Source organism: Ruditapes philippinarum, unplaced genomic scaffold (assembly GCF_026571515.1).
Source record: "Ruditapes philippinarum isolate M1 unplaced genomic scaffold, ASM2657151v2 ctg3667_1_1_1_1, whole genome shotgun sequence".
NCBI classification, from domain to species: Eukaryota; Metazoa; Mollusca; class Bivalvia; order Venerida; family Veneridae; genus Ruditapes; species Ruditapes philippinarum.
The window spans coordinates 116,622-132,448 of record NW_026861498.1 but is presented as its reverse complement, the minus strand read 5'-3'; the positions used below and the strand labels follow the sequence as shown (position 1 = coordinate 132,448).

The window sequence follows — 15,827 nt, the reverse complement described above, 5'->3', positions numbered from 1 at the left end:
TAATTGGCACGAAGCATTTTTATACGAATTCTACGAAACTGAATTACATTTATCCTTTGGGGTTAAATGTAGGTACTGCCCCAGGGTTGTCATCTTTATATAGACTTGTATTAGGTAATGTATATGACCTATACTGTGTCGGTGTGACAACAAACAAACATATTAATAGGTAATTTTAATTCTTCTAAGTTCTTGTTATATATATTTTGTAGCTGTTTTATTTTATTTTTCAATTAAAAACTAACAATATGGTTGTTAGTCAGTATAAAATGTACGTCTATCGTAAGCATACATTAGTCGTCTAATTATCTTGGCATGCATCGAGGGGCGTCCGTGGCCGAGTGGTTAAGGTCGTTGACTTCAAACAACTTGCCCCTCACCGCTGTGGGTTCGAATCCCGACAGGGACTTTCGATTCTTTCATGTGAGGAAGCTATCCAGCTAGCTTACGGAACGTCGCTGGTTCTACTCAGGTGCCCGTTCGTGCCTGAAATAATGCACGGAAGGGCACCTGAGGTCTTCCTCCACCAGTAAAGCTGAAACGTTGCGATATGACCTATACTGTGTCGATGTGACGTAAAACCCAAAACAAACAAAAACAAACAAAAGCATGCATCGATATAGATCTCAACAAAAGTTTCATAAAATAATTATGCACATGTGGTTATGCATGTCTCTGCCTTGGAGGTAACTCAAGCGGCGCTCTTGTTAGAAAGTTGTAGGTTGAAGCATAGTTAGGGTGTATATGTGAAGTTGTGAAGTTGAAACAAGTAATTTTTGTATCATCATAAAGTACCATAAATATTTCAAAATATTTAATAATATACTACGACGGGACTTTCTATGCAACTATGTTGCTAAAGGCAAGCTGCTTTTACAGAAAGCTGATGTTTGTTTAATGACAATATAACTATAGTAGTTTACTCGCAACCTTAGCTTTCTCACTAAAAAGCGTTCGTTTGACATCTATATATATCATCATTTTTTTTGTTTATATTTATCATGATCAGTAGTCCTATACTGGTTAACTTCCGCAATCGAATAAACTCTTCACCCCTTTCGAATTGGAACACTCAGGATTTAATAAAAGCAAATAAAGTATCATTATATTCTCAAATAGGAGGGAATAGGTGAATAACATATAACCTGAACGACTTTGGAACTGCTAAAGATAGTAAGGTTTTTATGACAATATGAGTAACTTGTCAATTAATTATGATAGTTTCGTACTTTAATCGTACATAAAGGTGTATCCGTGTTCAAATAATTAAGATTATTTAGCACGGAAAACGTTATACTTAACATATCAAAAACAACAACAATCAAATACGAACAAAGCGTGTTCATATACATATACATAGAAATAAATTTTAAAACATCACAGAAATTTAATTTGAAAAAAGAAGAGCTTAATATAGAAAACTGAACATTTCTACATTTCTTTATTTTTTAATATGACAAATTCATAATATCATAATCAATATCAACGAATACCATTTTCTCCACTTTTCTCTTGTATTTATAAATCCCATATGTACATGTAACTTTTAAACACCTTGAATTCAAAAGGAGGTACACACATACAATTGAATATTTTGAATACTTCTTATTGTAACACATAAACACAATGAACATACCAAGTACGAACACATACATTGTATACATTTTATATGATTTGAAATATATGTAACAAATATGACAACAGTTTTACGATATTACGGAAGCGTCCCGGTGCCAATTTAACATGATCTATAGAGACTTATAACTCCTACATAGGAGATAAAAAACAACCTATTATGACTTCAAAACTACTACGTAGGACTTTATAAGCTCTACGTGAAACTTAATTACTCTAACGAAGGACTTTAAAGTCATACGTAGGATTTTGTAACTCCTACGTAGGAGATAAAAAAAGTCTAATTAGGAGTGTATAACTTTTGCAAAGGACTATATAAAACCTACGTAGGACTTTGTAACTCCTACGTAGGAAATTCAAAAGCCAAATAAGGACTTCAGAAGTCCTACATAAGGGTCATTAACTCCTAATTAAGCATTTTATCCCCTACTTTGAAGTTATCATTTTTATAGAACATGTTAAATTGGCACCAGGGCGCTTCCGTAAGATATACTATGCTCATCCTTGAGTAACATTTTAATCATCGTCCTTTAAAAAGATAATCTGTAAAATTCTTACCAAGTCTGTCTTATTTGTATATATGAATTAATAAACTATGTATGGAAAGCTGCGGTCCCTATGACAGGTCAGGTAAAGTTGGTCCTTTCTTACAAAAACTACCATTTTTTTAAAGGCACTATATATGCATATGATGACCACATACGAGCATTGTGTACATTTTTTTTTCAAGTAATATATCTACTTCAAAAGGAGTCAAAACATGTTGTTTTATATTAACAAGAAAATTGAAGCAATTATCAATATTTACTAATATTTGAGCAAAGTATATCTTTAAGTCTTATTACCCTGTAAATGCCATCTGAAACATATAATGACAGTGAATAATTGTTAATTTGATAAGACCATTGAAACAAATGTATATACGAGCATGCTTTGTTTTTCTCACATATCTCGTTTTAGCGTATTCCATTGTTAAGAACATGTAGTGTACATCAGCTCGGATCAATGAATCAGTTTTCAATTCAGCTTCTTAATCAAATTGCGTGAGCAAGCTTAAATACTTGTTCCTAAAAGATAACAAATTAGCGGTAAACGAGTGCTAAACGAGCCAAATACCTGGAGGATCATAAAACAAAACTTTGTTTTAATAGTCATAGTCTTATACTTCATAGCTACATAAAAGGTAAAAAATATATGATTGTATGCTATAGTTTAAGCACACTGAATGGTTAAATGGTTATTAATTATGCTACTCGTACATTATGGTGTATTCTACCAATAAGATATTTAAATATTTCTATGCTAATAACATGCCATAAAATAAAGTGATGGAAGTACAATAAGTTTTCCATAGGCTTAATGTCTGACGCCCTTTTTGAAAGGACAAATATGAATTTTATAACATTTAAACAATGGTTTAAGAGCATGTTTGAAATTTATCACCTGAGGAAAAGAAGAACTGCATGAAAAAACTATTTGTCATAAAAGTAGCAAATGAACGGAAAGTAGTATTTAGACAACATGACAAAATATTAAATCACAATTATATTAACTGTATGAAGGGAGGAGAAAAGATGTTTATGGTATTTCACATATGAGTATTTTTTAAAACTATAACAGGACATTAAAAAATATAGCATAATCTCTATCTTGTGAATCCGAACTTGTTGAGAATAATAGAGGCAAGACAAAAAAGAGTATTGCGGTGAAGTCGATCTTCCTTTATACCACTGTCGTCGAATTTTCCTTTCGATGTAGTTATAGGAGTTAAACAATTTAATCATTTACGACGTCTAAAATAAATTTATCAATAAACGTCAAAGTCTTTAAGGATCTAGTGCCTTGTTAAATTAAAGAGAATTTTAAATAACACAATACAAAAAAGCTTTCCTTTGATACTCGTATTCTCAGAATTTCACAATGTTCAGTTTACGTCATTCTAGAATCTATAATTAAAATCCCAACCATTGCTAGATCCTTCTGCATGAGTACTCATATCTGAATGCCACCTGTGAGGCTCATGCTGACTGAAAACGGTCCTTTCTAATGTATCTATTTCTTGCGGAATCATAATGTGACCCGATTCAGGGAGCTGCTGATCGGAATAAGGTTCTGCACCATTCTCTACGGTATTGATAATTTCATTATCTACTATGTCATCATCTTCAAAAGCATCATTTTCGGCCGTTTGGTATGGTCCATTTCTTTCAAAATGATCATAAGAATGTCGTCTATGGCTTTTCTGAAATATGTTGTTGAGAATAATCTTACGTTATTGATAGCTGTAATATGTAAACTTATTTCTCCCACGACACTACGTGTAATGATACATAACAGCAAGCAGAACTTCGATGCATGTAGTTCCGATCTTCCTTTATTAAAATGATATATTCTTAATTAAATAAGACATGTTTTCAATCAATGCTTAAAATATAATATTGTTTTTATTCGGTTGCCATGGTATTACGGCTGTCTCGTAGTAGACGTACTTGATCATTTGAGCCGCGTCATGATAAAACCAACATAATGCGTTTGCGACCAGCATGGATCAAGACCAGCCTGCGAATTCGCGCAGTTTGATCAGGATCCATGCTGTTCGCTATCAGTTTATCTACTTGTTATAGGGTTTGTAAGCGAACAGCATGGATCCTGATCAGACTGCGCGAATGCGCAGGCTGGTCTGGATCCATGCTGGTTGCAAACCCATTATGTTGGTTTTGTCATGACGCGGCTTAAATTGTTTTTTAGTTTAACTTGTACTTAGCTCATTCAGGAAGAACATGTAGTTAACATTATGTACAAAGTCCTGTCAACAACCCTAATCTTAATCATAATCATAATGAAAGGTACGCATAAAATGAAGCTGTAACAATATTATAACATCTCATAAACTCTTAGCATTCATCTAGACGTCTAAAATAATGAAAACAGGTAACACAGAATGGATAAATTGTACCAATTACCTGGTCATGCAAGTTTGCAGAATTTTTCCTTGTCCGGCTCAAATACGTTATTAAAGCAAGTAAAATAACAGCAATCAACAAAACAACGCCACCTGCTATTACAATGATTTTAAAAGTGTCCTCGTCGTCATCTGTAAAAATATTTGTTTCGTAAAACATATACAAGTGTTTTAATTTGTAACAATCAAAGCCACGACTTGAAACGGAAACCAAATATGAAAGAAATAAATAACATGTAATATTTCTAATTATTTAGGATATCAAATCCACTCATTTATCTCTTGTAAATAGAAAATGTAACTTTAATTTGTTAAACATATTGTTGCCCCAAAAATATGAGCATTTGAATTTGAACATAAATGATTTGAACAATGAAGTTGTATATTTCATATTTGATATGGTTTAATTTTGATACGAGCAACACATAGGTTTTGTTGTGACATTATTTTTTTATCAGACATTTTATTTAAATGTAAGCATTGTTCTTTGTATAGATGAAATCTATGGTTCATGAGGGTCCATCCGCCTTTTCCGGCACAAACAGCAGCTGTCGCTGTCGAAGACTGACCCAAGACATGTCACCAGTTATGACCTTAAAGGCTTAATTTTGAAGCTCAAAGTGGTGTTAATCTACCTCAATGTAATTTCAATGGAGGGAGTATTAGCCAAAGATATGAACTTTGAGCTACAAGGTCATTGTACGGCGACCAATGAGAACCTAAATGTACTGAGACAATATGAGGAAGAAGCTTTGAAAAGGGCCGTTATGCCAGTAAAGGGCCAGTCTTTTAAGCCGTCTATCTCTGTGCTAGGGGCTTTTGTACCCTAGCACTTTCCGCGCCGTTAAATTTGGGGCAGCCGTGTATGTAGAATATGTCATCCAATGATAATCGATGTTTCAGACACGCCGTATTATAATTATAAAAAATAATGCTAACAATGGGTTGTTGAAAAATTGTAATAGCTACCTTCAGGTTCACAAGAACTTTCTTCCCAAATGCCTGTCTCCTTACAAGCCACAAACTGTTTCTTTGTTCGGTATCCTTTATCGCATGTCACATGCGCAATGGAATCGTATGTTCTATATGATCCGTCTAAAACCTTAACAATACCATGTAAAATACTAGGTGGGCTACCGCAATCTGAAATTGTAATAATCAATACATTATGTCTACAAAGATCAATATTTATCTAAGCTTAGTAGCTCGATAATTGTTGGTGGCTTTGAGAGGTAAGCATATCGGTTAAGCATGTGCCAGGGTGCATTAGAGATTTTGGATGTTCTACTATCTTTCATGGAATACTCGTTACACCGAGTCTTAAATTTTCAATAATTTGCTTTAATTTTCATTGCTACAAGGTTATCTCTCCTTCCTCGTTTCTTAGAATTTTTCTCTCTCCAAACAAGATCATTTACAATAAACAGCATATGAAACATATCAGACGACAGTTTGCACTTGACAGTACCGTCCATGGACAGGCTCAATCAAACCGAGCCTGCAACAACTTCAATTGTGCAGTGTTGGACTTTCTTTAGGAATTCTTATTTTCTCTAAATGATTAAATTGCTTTTGAGAACTTGCTTCATTTATTAAAGATATTACATAAAGTGGTCGGTGTAGATCTACTTATATTTTACATAACAAGTTTGAAAAAATGTCAAATATTTATAAATGATCAGTAACAATTCATCATCTTTATCTACTGAAAGGGGATTGTCCTTCTTGCAATTATCAAGTACTTGTTTAACGTCCTTTTATGTACAGTTTAAGATAATCAAAATCCGTAAGTTACTTTTTGATCTTACCAACTATGTCACAAGATGTATTTTGCCATTTTCCAGTGTTTAAACAAGTAATTATATCATCTGTTTTGGTATATCCATTGTTGCACGACACCCTTGCGGTTGCTCCTTTTTGCGTCTTGCCAGCTGTTGTCAATGTGAGTTTTCCGTTATCGAGATTTGGGAGAGATCCACAGTCTAAGACTATCATCAATAATGTATTACTCAGTATGAACATGAATATTACCCGGTCAAATACATTTGTTACTGTGATACATCAGCTCCAAGATATATTCAGTTAATTACTCAGCAAACATAAAGCAATTTTGTATTACTATTAGGTTCTGTTTATGCACGTAGGCATTGCCACGTGCAATTTTATCATAGCATATATACTTTTAAGAAGTGAAAAATGTTTATTTATAGTGTACAGATATAACCAAAATATTTTTTTAAGGCTGCAAAAAGAAGAAACAGTTTGAAATAAACTTTTTTTATTTACAACAAATGTACGTGCGTCTTTGGTTCTAAGCCTGCTAAAAACGTTTGGTCACTTTCGTTTTTGTCAGATAAACTATAGAATTCCAATACATAATGGGATTGTCATTGTTAAGGTTATTTCTTAAAACAACCCACAAGAATATGAGGATACATTTGTGATAAACAATTTAAAAGCATTTTACCTTCCTTTGTACACGAGGCATCTTCCCATTTACCATTCGACTGGCAAGATATCGACGCGGCAGATGGCACAAAACCCGTGAGACATTCAACAACCGCGCCCGAACCATAAGTCGTTTTGTTTTCATCACTCAACACAAAGTCGCCATTCTCAAGTTCAGGCAGATTTCCACAGTCTAAATCAATTAGACACTCAAATTAACTTTCCCTTAGTTATCATGTAATTAAAATATGTATGATATCATAATATATAGTTTTATTACTTCAACAAATGTCTGATAATTTAGATAAAAAATGAAATTCTTAAGAGGTAGGCACATTACCACAAATGTGACAAATATGGAAAGGTTGCAGTCTCGGTTTGATTGAGCGTAGTGTAGTCATGAACAGGTATTGTGAATGCAAGTTAATATTCATGAACGCTAGCACCTGCTTAAGCAGAATTTAACACTTATAGATGAGTATAGAAACATAGGCATATTATTTCAAATAGCGCTTATAATGGACACTTCAAGAACCTCCAATCTGAATCTGAATCTTACAACTGTAATCACAACATGAGTAATTCTTACCCACCATTTAGGCGTTTTCAAATGTTAACTTTAAAGGCGTTTTACAATTGATTTATAGTAGCGATATATGTTGATATAAATACTACTTTTGACAATTGTAACGGTCATAGAACGTTATTCTTAGTATTTCTTGATGATTATATTTATAATGTGTTGTATTTGATATTACTTATATTTAAATCGTTATGTTTTTTAAAGTGAAACATTTTCCAATGCGTGTTACCTTTGATTATGCAAATAGCTTCTTGCCATTTACCACTAGCTTCGCATGATATTTCATTTGTAGATGCATCGAATCCTATGTCACATGTTACTGTTGCATTAGAGGAGTAGGATGATTTACCTGGGTCATTTAAAGATATTGTTCCATTTGCCAATGTTTCAGGTAGCCCGCACTCTAAAATATAGGTACCACGTTTACATAAATGTTTCATAAGAAAAACCTACTGTAACAATAAGATGTTACAAAAATGTCATGTTTTCTTTATTAGCATTCGTAACAATTTTGGATACTATTAATAATACATAATCATGCTCAGTTACATTTTAATCCAATTGTCAAAAGTTGCAGAGAAAGGATATTTAAAATTTAAGGATATCATTTCTGCAATATTTAACTTCCTTGCCCAAAGTGACAGCCTTTGTTTTAGGGTCAATATTCTATACATTAATATAATTGACATTAAGATGAAAAAAGCTACTTTACATGAATTGTCATAATCTTTTATACATATGTATCCAAATATTATTATAGCACCAATATGTAAAGAATCTTTGTCATTTTTCATGAAGATGATAGCATTATAATGAGAGATTTTTATCGTATCTTAAGAATATTATTATTGGGAATGACTCCCAAAATGGCGGCCAGGGATGGTAATAAGCATCTATGTATGTATTACAAAACATGTTTCAAAGCTACAATTTTATACTCATAATATATCTAAATAACAAACAAAACAATAGAAATAGAAATCCGCCAGCCAGTTATTCAAAGAAAAATAAAGCATTACTCTTTAAACATGAGTTTCAGTAAATAGTTACCAATAATAATGCAAGCGGTATCTTGCCACAAACCGTTAGCTTGACATATTACACTGTCGGTCGATGTATTGAAACCGGGGTCACAAGTTACTGTGGCATTGGAAAGATAAGTCGATTTTCCAGGAATATCAAGCTTAACTTCACCATTGTTTATTACGTTGGGAGCTCCGCAATCTGTATATTAATTTACATACAATTACAAATTATTATAAATAATTCATATTCATCGTCGATTTTGGAACGAAATAAATGCTTAGCTTATTGTGATTGGTCTAAATGTATTTCGCTGTACATATATATTAATTATACCTGTATACATTCGAAACTAGCGTTCATATCACTTAATGAATATACTCTGTAAGGAATCGGTATGGAGAATTATTTTACCCGGTAGTAGTCTTAATTATAATCAATCTACTTTGTTCAAACAATTAGTTTCTATTAGGTTGCCGGATACGCCTAATTCAAACACATAACTTGCATCAGCTTACCAAATAAGCTTATAAGTATCTTTAAAAAATGGAACAAAACTTTTGTGATACCCGTTACTTTTCATTGCTAGTTACCTTTAATCATACAAGACGCGTCTTGCCACTGACCATTAGCTTGGCATGTTATTGAAGCCGAGGTCACCTTGAATCCTGTATTACATGATACTGTTGCCATGGAAAGATAGTGACTTTCAGCTGGATTGTCCAATAAAATGATACCATTGTGTATTTGTTCAGGAATTCCACATTCTGAATTAAAACATTTAGTTAAAGAAATAAATGTCTTATGGTTTTCATATACTATCTGATTACAAAATGTTGCACTGCGTTTTGAATTGTTATCAGTTGATTCTTTTTATATCGACAGATCCACAGGTATTACGTGCGGGTCATCTACACTCTTAGGCTAAACTATATGAAATAATTCACAAAGACAGTAAAGATTATTGTAAATATATATAGAGTTATTTTAGTGAATTATTAAATTCAGCTGGAAACCATGTGAATTGAGTGAAGAAAAAGGAGTGAAGAAAAGGAAAACTTTAATTTATTGTGTGGGAAAGGATACCGTATTTTTTAAGAAAGCAAAATAATATTTAAACAAGAAATGGAATTTCATAATGAAATACCTTTTATTTTACATGATGCTTCTTCCCATGAACCGTCAGCTTGGCAAGATATCGAATCATCGGATGTTTCGAAACCAGTATCACAAGTTATTGTTGCAGTAGAACGATATGTTGTTTCTCCAGAAGAATCCAACTTAATACTTCCATTTGCAATTTTACTAGGCATCCCGCAATCTACAAAATGGTTATTGAAATAAACCTCGTGTATACTTTTTGGCGGTAATCAGTACGTGTTTATTTAAAAACTAAATTCCTTATAATTATATATAATATAATATAATATAATATCAGTTTTCATGAAGATGCTATAATTATGTTAAGCATATGATACATATTGGAGATGATTCCAAAATTGGCGGCCAGGGGAGGTAACAATTGCTATATGAAAAGTATTCATTGTAAAATCATGATTTTATACTCAAAGTACATCCAAATGTGAAACAAAATTAATAAATCCTTCAGCCAAGTATTCAAAGATTAATTTACTATTAAAATATGAATTTCTGTAAAAAGTTACCAATTATAATGCAAGCGGTATCTTGCCACAAACCGTTAGCTTGACATATTAGAGTGTCGGTTGATGTATTAAAACCGTGGTCACAAGTTACTGTGGCCTTGGAAAGATAGGTCGATTTTTCAGGAATATCAAGATTAACTTCACCATTGTTTATTAGCTTGGGAGCTCCGCAATCTGTATAAATTACATAAAATTAAACTAGTTATAAATAATTCATATTCATCGTTGACATAAAAAAAAGAAATCCATAAGTTAGCTTATTGTAAACATTATTTAATTTTAAAGATATATACTATGTAATGACATGCGTTTTTCATTACAAAATTTTGAATTATTATTTGTAGTGTTTTTTTTTCTAAGATCGGCACAGCCACATGTGCCAAGTGCGATTCATCTACACACTAAGGCTAAACTACCGGTATATAAAATAATACACCAAGACAGTATAGATAATGGTAAATGAGTTGGGTAAATTATTGGTTTTAGCTAGAAACCATGTGAATTGAGAAAACAAAAAGGAGACAAAAGGATACATTATTTTTTAAGAAAGCAAAATAATATTTAAACAAGAAATGGAATTTCATAATGAAATACCTTTTATTTTGCATGATTCTTCTTCCCATGAACCGTCAGCTTGGCAAGATATCGAATCATCGGATGTTTCGAAACCAGTATCACAAGTTATTGTTGCAGTAGAACGATATGTTGTTTCTCCAGAAGAATCCAACTTAATACTTCCATTTGCAATTTGACTAGGCATCCCGCAATCTACAAAAAAGCTTATTGAAATAAATTTCATATCATTAAACTTGTGGGCGATAATTAGTTAGTGCTAATTTGAAACATAAATTCCAACTATATACATATTTTCTATATAATAGCTCTAATGGATATTTTTCCGTACTTTCCGTCACATTATTGTTTTAATGAATTAGAAATAAAGGGATACCATTAATTTCACAGGATGAATTTTCCCATAAACCATCTGCTTGGCAAGATATTACGGAGGGTTTCGGAGTAAAGCCAATATCACATTCTACGTTCGCTTTGGATACAAATACCGTGCCGGCTTCCTTTTCAAGAACAATTCTTCCATTTTCTATCGACGGTGGTGTTCCGCAATCTAAGAACAAATAAGAAATAAATTTGCAGCAAATTGTGTGAACAAACAATGTTGAATAACAATTTTCAGTCCATAACAGGACATTTTCTATATTAATAAAATTCAAGCAATGTCAATTCCAAATGCACCCATGTTTATGTAAAGCAGAGCTGAAGATTAAAGAGATAAGCAGCTCCTCTATAATCCATATAAATATCACTCATATCCATAAGTGAAAGAGTAAGCATGTTGTAGCGATTAAAACTTAATGGGAGTAGATTTAATTCATTTATATTAACTGTATACATCATATGAAAGTTATAACTTTGATCTATTGCTGCATGTTAAACTATTTCTACTGGCATGCGAGCAGTTCCCGTACAGAAGCAGTACCCGTATTTTTCATTTAAACGCTTGATTTTTACATGCATTTTTCAAAAATTCATTTCGAATCAAGCAGATACATAAACGAGACGAAATCTAAGCCTCAGTTCGGCAGTACGTATAAAAAGTCTCATTTTAAATCACTTTCACCTGTGCGTTGTCAAAACGTGACCTTGTTTTATCTGGGGAATTCCGTCCTTGCGCGCATGCGCAAACATACTTACACGTGAGGCATGTTAAAGGGTTTTCCACTAATACCACCTGTTTACAGATAAGAAGGCAATGTGATGAAAACTTGTTTAATTATCAAAATTTTGACTAATATTACTATATAAAGTAATTGTATGGCTTTGATGCGTAAAATATCATGCATACAAGCATGCAATTGCATGTGAATGCGTTGGGGGTAACGGTACCGGGTAATAGATACACGCGTTTAGTCTACTTTCTATTTCCTGAATAACATCTATTTATCTCTTAGTAAATGGTCTGTTCAACAATTATAAATGAAAAATAGGTCCGATATGATAAAATTGTATAATTATAATGGATTAAATTTTATGTACGGGAACTACTTCTCTTCATACAAAATAATTGATAATTTCGGTACCCCATATGAGGCCTCATAACTAAGGGTTATTCTATGTTTTGAACATGATGGAATTTCCATGATTTGTGTGACGAGCCGAATATTGATGTGTAACATTCAAATTTTGGTGAGTGCGCGTAATAAAAAATAATGTTTAAGTAACTACGATTTTTGTACGGGAACTGCTCGCATGCCAGTATGCCTTTCACCTAAAATATCGTAGCAGAAAATACCCACTGAGCCAGTTTTTCATCATATTCGTAGTAATGTAACAAAAGTTAATAATTAAGTAGTTCCATTCAGAAAAAAAGATGTATCATTTATTTAAATGGGACCTAAAAATATTTTTATCTTAGGTAAAGAATGAATGTATAAGCTTTCAGGAAACGTATTATGGGGGATGATTTGATATCTAGTTAGTAATTTCTACTTGCCATAGGTTTTAGCTTAGCAAGCATCTTTATATCATAACTGGCTAGGAAATTACCTATCTTTGTTATCTTTGTCTCTATATAAAGGCATCAGCAACAAGATATATTTTAACAAATACTATTTTAAGAATCATAAAATTATTTAACTTTTAAAAGGTGGTCGATTACGGATACTTGTAAAAATGACAATATACTTTAATATCTATAGAAAGCATGTTACATTTAGTGATACATGAATCAAATTCTTTATTCATTTTCATGAATTTAAACAGAAATGTAATATGCAAATCAACTTCATATACTACGTTCGTTCTCAGCTTTAATCCAACAAGTGATAATAAATGCATTGTATGTCGACATGCGTTTGTATATCTACCTAGTAGGTATACATTGTACGTTTCATAAACAAATCCTAGTTATTATGTAACTTTAGACGATTTTATTTTCTCCTAACCTTAGACAGTGTTGCACGATGAATTATTTACAGGACTCCTTATCCAATTGTTTTAACACTAAAGCTGTTGGAACCGAAAATGAAAGAGGGATCACTCTTTCTCTTGAATATTACCACCAGTATAGAACCATGTCAGTTTGCAGTCTGACAAAGTTCTTTACTTTTAGCTGAAACATATTTACTTGAGCTCGGTTTCGAAACTAGTATTTTTGCAACTAATTGCAATTTATACTAATCACTGTCGGGTCAGCTGTCTAGAACTAACTGTTGGTGTCCTATGAAAAAACATGTCCGTGACCCGAATTTTGCTCGAACTCATGGTCCCAGGGTTTAGAATCAGACACATTGACCACTTGGTCACCGCTCACCCCTTGTTTATTGTTAGTATTTCAATTTCGGTATTTTGGAATTGAAATTCAGCATTTTTAATTTAATATGACCATAAATAAAAGTATAAATTTTATCACAATAATGACAAATACCTGTTTTGACACAGTTAACAATTTCCCACGAGCCATCTGATTGACATTTTATTGTATCAATCGTTGGATAGAAACCAATATCACAAGTTACTGATGCAGTAGAACGAAATGTTGTCTTTCCATCCTCGTTGATAGTAATTGTCCCATGTTCTATAGTGGTATTTAATTCCCCACAGTCTAATTGGAAACATATATGAATGGATTTAATACGAAGTGATTCAAATACATATAACTAACTGGTATGTTTATTCAGGCAGCACATCTGTTGTTACATTTTAGTGTATATATTTTCTCTTACTGTATCAAACGTGTGAAATGCGTTTTTTAAAATTTTCTTTTATTTCAAGTTAATTTTTGTACATTTTCTATCATATATCAGTCAGTAATGTTGTACATTAATTGAACTTGTTTTTTTTATTATAAACGATTTCCGTATACTACTTATCCATTTAAAGATAAACTAATACAGTTGGGAACACACCTCTAATTTTACAAGAAGCTTCTTGCCAGGTACCGTCTGCCTGACACATTATTGAATCTGTTGACGAGTCAAACCCCGTGTCACATGACACTTTTGCAGTGGAAAGATAAAATGTTTTACCGGCGACATCTTCAGTAACGGAGCCGTTGTTTATTTTATTTGGGACACCACAATCTATATATTGTTAAAACAATTCTTGTAAATGAATCAATGATTTTTGTTCATACAAAATTTACTTTGACAAGAATCACACTCTCGTCATGTGCTTGTGTAAGATTAATTATAGTATTGTCAGCTATGCATTCATCATAACATTTATTCAAGGACAAAAGTTATATATTAATGTACATCTAATGAATTGTGTTATTAATTTTCATGGAAAAAATGCAAAACTTTTGCGTAAATGCGTAAAAGATGCTTAACAATCGTAAATAAATCAGCTAACAAACGAATGCATCATATACTCATTATCAAAAACTCAAAGTTAGTTCTCATTTACTATTTCAGTTTTCAATAAGGAGTGTTAATTAAATTTACCGCAAACCGAAATGATATAGCACATACATTACAATTTCATCAATGGACTCTACAATAAAATAATTTACTTTGACAAAAGAAATTTTTGTTTATCACCTTTGATTATGCAAAAAGCTTCTTGCCAGTCGCCATTTGACTGACAAGAAATTGTTGCTGTTGACCGGTTGAAACCAGTTTCACATGATATAGATGCTGTAGATTGATATATTGTTTTGCCAGGCACATCTAAGGTTATGCTCCCATTTAAAATCGACCCTGTGTCCCCACAATCTTAAATAAAAGATATATGTTAGTGTAGTATTATTTAACAAGTTGTGAATTTTGAATATGTTATTTTAATTCAGAATAAATTGTACATGAATAACTGAATGTACTACAGTCATATCCTAACAAGAAAGAACATATTATATTTAATCCCTTTAAATATAATGTAAAATGATGCGTTGCATGCAGCAGTGTGCAAACTTGCTTATGGACACACGCACACAAAAAAACGTTATCAATTAGATTCAATGTTTTGCTTTTTCTCTAAAATATTATAATGTATTAACTCGCTCGTTTTACCTGTAATATTACAAAACACTTCTGACCACAATCCATCTGGTTGACATGTAACTGAACTTGAAGTTTTGTTATATCCAGTGTCACATGATACTATTGCTTTTGAAAATAACGTTGTTTCACCTATAACTGCTTCAGTTATATTCCCGTTGTCTATTGGTCCAGGTGCACCGCAATCTTCAGTGTTAAGAAAAAAACATGAATTATATATCATGACTGTGTTACCCTCAAAGTTGTTGGATAGTAAAAGAAGAGTAGACATTTAGATGACGAAAAAGCATTAATTAAAACATGATTCATACGGAAATGATAAAATTATGTTTAAGTGGTTAAGCATTTTTATGTTTTAATGGTTCAACATTATACACTATACATCATGTATCTTATATCAAACAGTTTGTACTAGCCTAATTCATACAATAAGCATTACTTATTATGGTCAGTTACGTTCTTACATATTTAAAGCTGGAAAGTCATATAGAAATGTACTC

General features: G+C 32.3%; 1 protein-coding gene across 6 annotated transcripts in view; it reads right to left on the bottom strand.

Moving 5' to 3' along the window:
- Positions 1-1,428: 1,428 nt before the first annotated feature.
- Positions 1,429-15,827, bottom strand: part of LOC132715859 (sushi, von Willebrand factor type A, EGF and pentraxin domain-containing protein 1-like) — a 37,913-nt gene continuing 23,514 nt past the window's right edge. For 2 of the 6 annotated variants that reach the window (XM_060698949.1, XM_060698950.1), the window contains 16 exons: positions 15,340-15,513; positions 14,872-15,045; positions 14,239-14,412; positions 13,758-13,934; positions 11,265-11,438; positions 10,910-11,083; positions 10,316-10,489; positions 9,799-9,972; positions 9,245-9,418; positions 8,679-8,852; positions 7,858-8,031; positions 7,065-7,238; positions 6,406-6,585; positions 5,567-5,740; positions 4,599-4,729; positions 1,429-3,877 (listed from right to left, as the gene is read on the bottom strand). In XM_060698949.1, coding sequence (XP_060554932.1) covers positions 3,575-3,877; positions 4,599-4,729; positions 5,567-5,740; positions 6,406-6,585; positions 7,065-7,238; positions 7,858-8,031; positions 8,679-8,852; positions 9,245-9,418; positions 9,799-9,972; positions 10,316-10,489; positions 10,910-11,083; positions 11,265-11,438; positions 13,758-13,934; positions 14,239-14,412; positions 14,872-15,045; positions 15,340-15,513 — 2,879 coding nt within the window. In that variant the 3' untranslated portion in view covers positions 1,429-3,574. The remainder of the gene's footprint in view (positions 3,878-4,598; positions 4,730-5,566; positions 5,741-6,405; positions 6,586-7,064; positions 7,239-7,857; positions 8,032-8,678; positions 8,853-9,244; positions 9,419-9,798; positions 9,973-10,315; positions 10,490-10,909; positions 11,084-11,264; positions 11,439-13,757; positions 13,935-14,238; positions 14,413-14,871; positions 15,046-15,339; positions 15,514-15,827) is intronic. The other 4 variants (XM_060698952.1, XM_060698954.1, XM_060698953.1 and 1 more) reach the window with 4 other exon arrangements.